Raw genomic sequence first — 592 nt, forward strand, 5'->3', positions numbered from 1 at the left:
GCGCCCACCAGCACCGCGAACGGGACGGGGAGCAGCAGCAACACCAGCAACAGCAGCAGAAGCAACAGCAGCAGCAGCAGCAGCAGCAACAGCAACAGCAGCAGCAGCAGCAGGAAGCAGACAGCTGGCACTCCACTCCTTGCAGCTGTGGGGCGGCTTCTGATTTGGACTGCCTGCGGTGTACAGACAGCCAGCTGCGGCGGCTGCATGCGCTGGCTTCCTGCCTCGTGCCTGCTGCTGCTGCAAAGCCCCAGCAGGAGCAGCAGCAGCAGCAGCAGCAGCAGCAGGTGTGCGGCTGCCTGGTGGACTTGTTTGTGCACCGCTGCTATTTGCTGCTGTGCCGCTACTACTGTGTCTGCGGCCTTAACAAGGAGGGGCGGGGCCTCAGCTGTGGGGCCCCACAGCTCGTGCTGCAGCAGCTGCAGCAGCAGCTAGGAGAGCCTTTTGAGGGTTTCGCTTCTCCCCTAAATGCCAGCAGCAAAACTTTCTTTTCTTTGTTTCCCGACACGGACGCGCCCTTCGGCAGCAGGGGCCCGTTCTTCACGCAGTTCCCGCTGCTGCTGCAGCAGCAGCAGCAGCAGCTGCAGCAGCC

At 63.0% G+C, this 592-nt stretch overlaps 1 protein-coding gene across 1 annotated transcript in view; it reads left to right on the forward strand.

Annotated features, from left to right (window-relative positions):
* The window catches only part of ETH_00039100 (uncharacterized protein), a gene marked incomplete at both ends in the record, with an annotated part of 3,794 nt that overhangs the window by 3,084 nt on the left and 118 nt on the right, over positions 1 to 592 (forward strand). The window contains one exon of the mRNA XM_013374745.1: positions 1 to 589. Within this exon, the coding sequence (XP_013230199.1) occupies positions 1 to 589 (589 nt within the window). The remainder of the gene's footprint in view (positions 590 to 592) is intronic.

This window comes from Eimeria tenella, genomic scaffold (genome assembly GCF_000499545.2).
Source record: "Eimeria tenella Houghton genomic scaffold, Eth_scaff2257, whole genome shotgun sequence".
NCBI classification, from domain to species: Eukaryota; Apicomplexa; class Conoidasida; order Eucoccidiorida; family Eimeriidae; genus Eimeria; species Eimeria tenella.